The 3,907-nt window shown below is 69.1% G+C and overlaps 2 protein-coding genes across 2 annotated transcripts in view; one reads left to right on the plus strand and one right to left on the minus strand.

Annotated features, from left to right (window-relative positions):
- AKT1S1 (AKT1 substrate 1 (proline-rich)) overlaps positions 1-2,892 on the minus strand; it is a 6,707-nt gene extending 3,815 nt beyond the window's left edge. Inside the window, exons 1-2 of the mRNA XM_012733510.1 lie at positions 2,825-2,892; positions 7-93 (exon numbers count right to left, since the gene is read on the minus strand). Coding sequence (XP_012588964.1) covers positions 7-93; positions 2,825-2,877 — 140 coding nt within the window. The 5' untranslated portion in view covers positions 2,878-2,892. The remainder of the gene's footprint in view (positions 1-6; positions 94-2,824) is intronic.
- A 727-nt stretch (positions 2,893-3,619) lies between these two features.
- TBC1D17 (TBC1 domain family, member 17) overlaps positions 3,620-3,907 on the plus strand; it is a 7,580-nt gene continuing 7,292 nt past the window's right edge. The window contains exon 1 of the mRNA XM_012733512.1: positions 3,620-3,845. Coding sequence (XP_012588966.1) covers positions 3,765-3,845 — 81 coding nt within the window. The 5' untranslated portion in view covers positions 3,620-3,764. The remainder of the gene's footprint in view (positions 3,846-3,907) is intronic.

Raw genomic sequence — 3,907 nt, forward strand, 5'->3', positions numbered from 1 at the left:
ACCAGCTCCGTGCCCGTCCGCGCCCGGAAGCGCTCGGCTGCCCCCACCACGGCCTCCCACAGCTCCTCGGGGCGCCCGGACGCCATCCGCGCCCTGCGGGACAGAGCAGGACAGGGTGGCTGAGGCTTGGCAGACCACATGGCCCGTGCCCGGCCCTGGATGTCCCCCAACCCTGCAGCTAGACCCTGGGGCTTGTCCTCAGGCGCCCAGCCTCTCCCTCCCCGTCGTCAAGCGTCATGGCCCAGCCCCGGCCCTTCCAACGTGGGAGCCGCTGGCCACGCGTGACTGGCGGGCCCGGAGACTGAGCACTGAGAAGCAGATGGAAAAGGGTCTCACTTGCAACCCGATGTCCACTGCGAGCCGAGAGCACGTCTCAGGTGGCCTGGCTGGTGCAGCAGTGGGCAGGGACCCCACCACGCGGCCTTTCTTAAATGGGGGTGACAGCCGGCTTGCAGCCCATCTCCCTGCCCTGGTCACGTGCTTCTTCCCACAGCTGTTTCCAGGCCACCCATGCACAGCCTTGGGAGGGTGGCGGGGGGCCTGCTAGGGCCAGAGCAGACCCCACTGCACCCCAGCATCGGGGACCCGCCCGGCCTGTTCGGGGGGACAGCCTCCCGGTGGCCACCCCATTCCTGGGTCAATCTTCCTCATGCCTTGGTGGACCGGAGCTTGACCAGACTCCTAGACTGGTAGGGGACAGCCCCCAGTGGGGCTCCCACAAGTCTGAGCAACGCGGTTCCAGCATGCCTCCCCCAGGGAGTAGAGTCGGGATCCCCCCCAGCATCTCCCCAGCAGGCTGGGAGCCCTCGCGGGTCCATCCTCAGCCACCGGGCCAGCCGGGAGCAAGTCCAGAAAGCGGGGCGCAGGCGTCTCTTTGGGCTGAAAGCCCTGCATGCACCACACCCCCCACCTGTCCCAGCAGCTGCAAAGGTCTCTCCTGACGTCGGCGATGAGGAGTGACCCACACCCTTGGGCAGCCCCACCGGGCCACGCCCCTCTAGCTGGTAGGTGCGTTCTGTGCCTCCCCCGGGCTGCACCCCGCAGCGGGCTCTGCCCAGGCCCGCTCAGCCCACGCGGGCAACGCGCCACACACAGCTCCTGGGAGGCCAGGGGGCGAGGGGCCGGAGCTGGCTTCCCGCCGGGTGTCTGACGCCAGCCACCTGCAGACTGGCAGTGCCCGCTGCCCAGAGGACCATGGAGCTCGAGGAAGCGCTCGGCAGCCGGGACGGGGTTAAAGTCTGGGGTCTTCTGTCTCGGTTTCGGATCAGGACCCCTGGAAGACTTGCTGGTCCTGCCCTTGTAAGCCACTGTGCTGGAACAGGCCGCTGGGCGGCCGCCAGGACACAGCAGGCCCCAGTGGCCTGACCCGCTCCAGCCCTTTGCAATTCAGTCCTCGGTGCTCACCGCCACGGGAGCGGCCTCCACGCGCACCCACCTAGGCGGGGCCTTGACTGCTGGTCCGGCCTCCACCGGCCCGCCAAGGTGTCAGAGGGGACAACCGAAGACCCCAGAAGCCACACACGCGGACGACACTGGTGTCACCATGGACAGACCGGAACTGGGACTGTCTTGCCCCAGTGCCAGGCGGGGTCTCAGCCTCAGACACGGGCTCATCGCACCCCACTTTACAGCTGCAGCCCAGACCCAGGATACCCAGCAACTCCCCAGGGTCACAGGGCAGAGGCCGCTGGGACGCTCAACCCGAACCCAACCTGCCCACCTGGAGGGGCGGGACTCCCCCCAGTGGGGGTGGGGTTGAGGCTCACGCTTGGAGCACTGGACAGAGGCACCCGGTCTGGCACGGGAGAAGGGGGGCTGAAACCGCCCAAGCCCGCAGCGCGGGGAGGTGCCCAGAGGCTCACACCTCTGTCGGGATCATCCAAACCCAGGAGGGAAAATGACTGGTCCAAGGTCACCGCGCCAGGCAGCACTAGGCCCAGCCGACTTCCAGGGACAGGACTCAATTCCGGGCGGAGGGCAGCACAGGGCTGAGAGGGGTGCACGTGGGGGAGGGGAGTGTGGGGGCCCGGGCCAGCGGGGGACTCACGCAGACCTCTCTGCAAGGCCAAGGTCTGGGCTGGTGACCCGGGAGAGCAGCCAAGCCTGGGGTGTCGCGCGCCCCTTCAGCTTCTGCAGGAAGCCCAGGGTCCTCCCAGGAGCTGGGCCGGGGCACCCCGGCCTCCGCAGGGCCACTCTGTGGCGGGAGGGCCGGGCCGGGCCTCCGGGGAGGCTGGGGGAGGTCGGGGAAGCTCGCGCCCCGCGCCGAGGAGGGAGGGGAGGCCCCAGGGCAGGAGGGATGCAACGGAGCCCCCCTCCAGCCACCTGTCAGACTGGCGGCGCCCGCGGCCCGGGGGGTGCGGAGCTCGAGGACGCGCCCGGCAGCCGGGCGGGGAGAAAGTCCGGCAGGTCCTCCACAGCTCCGACCGCCCCGCGGCTTCTTCGGGAAGACCCTCTTCTCCGGGAAAAACAGGAAGTCCCGCCCAGGAGGGGGCCTGCACCGGAAGTCCCGCCTCTGGACGAGTGAGGGGGCGCCCTGAGCCCCCCGGCGACCCCCCGAGCCTGGGGACACGCCCCACAGGCTAGGTCAGGATGCGGATGGGTCCGTAGAGCACAGGCACAGCGCTGTCCAGGCTTTGTTTGGGGGGGGCACGACGGTTCCCGCGGGCGACCCCTTCCCAGTGTTGGGCGAGGGGCGCCGCACGCTCGCTGCCCTCCGCTCTATGCAGACCATACCCCTCCCGCAGCGGGCTCGACCGCCCGCCGCCCCCCTCCCCCCACGGCCAAATCCTCCCCACACCGCGGTTCACTCGCCACCTCCACTCACGTGCCCGTAGCCAGCATGGCCGGCCCGGCGCCGGCGCCGCCCTCAAAAGACATGGCGGCGCCCTGCGTCATTTCCTCGCGGTGGGCCGGCCTCCCCGCGGCACACGCCGCCTCCCGGAGCCCGAGCCGCCCGAGCTCAAGATGGCGTCCACGGAGGCTTCAACCAGGTCACGGAGGCAAAAAGGACAGCGCGGTGCCCACACACAAGATGGTGAAAGAAAAGCTTCGGCCAGCTCGCAAGCCTAGACCACCTAGGCCGCCCGCAAGAAATATGTTCGTCCTCGCCTGCACACTCAGCGAACTGACGTCCCTCACCCAAGTCAACCTCTTCCACAGAAGTGGAGGAAAGCAGTGTCAGTCAGTGACAGGGCATCTAGCCTGGCATAATTTCCCATGCTGTCCTCCGATCGCGCCTTGTTGGCTTCGGTTTGCCCGGCTTCAATATGGCGGCCGAGCCCCCTATCCCCCGACGGTGACTAAGGAATTAGCACTGCTCACGGGGTGCTCGAGGTTCGCCCTGCTCACCCGCGCCCCTCAGCACGTCTAGGAGCACCTCTTCTCACCTCCTTTCTCAGCTTCGCCTCTCCAGCACCTCGCAGGCGTGCCCCGCAGAGAGCCACGACTGCCCCGCATTAAGATGGCCGCACACATTTTTACCCTCGAGCAAAATGGCACCTGTTGGGCTTCGATGCCAATGCACAACGTGGAGGAAGGAGCCCGCGAACCAGCCAGCGGCCGAGCCACGGGGCGGAGCCCCCCTGGGCCCGCCCCCTTGTTTACTTCGTGGCGAGGCGGCCGCAGCGCGCCTGCGCGCGCCCGCTGGCCGAGGCGCGTGGCGCCAGCCCGGCCACCCTGCCCTGAGAGTGGTTACACCCGCTCCCGCTCTAGATCCGGCGAAGGCGCTACCACCGTCGGGGCTTCGGGGGGTTTCTCCTGTCCGGATGTGGCGGCACGCTGACCCGGAAGCGGAGGGGGCCGGGCAGTGGGGCCTCGGCGCGGCTATGGAGGGGGCCGGTTACCGGGTAAGCCCTCGACGGCGCGTCCCCTCGCTTCTTAACGCGCGAACGGCCCCGCCGGCGGGGGG

This window comes from Condylura cristata, unplaced genomic scaffold (genome assembly GCF_000260355.1).
Source record: "Condylura cristata isolate star-nosed mole 26May11 unplaced genomic scaffold, ConCri1.0 scaffold00041, whole genome shotgun sequence".
Lineage (NCBI taxonomy): Eukaryota > Metazoa > Chordata > Mammalia > Eulipotyphla > Talpidae > Condylura > Condylura cristata.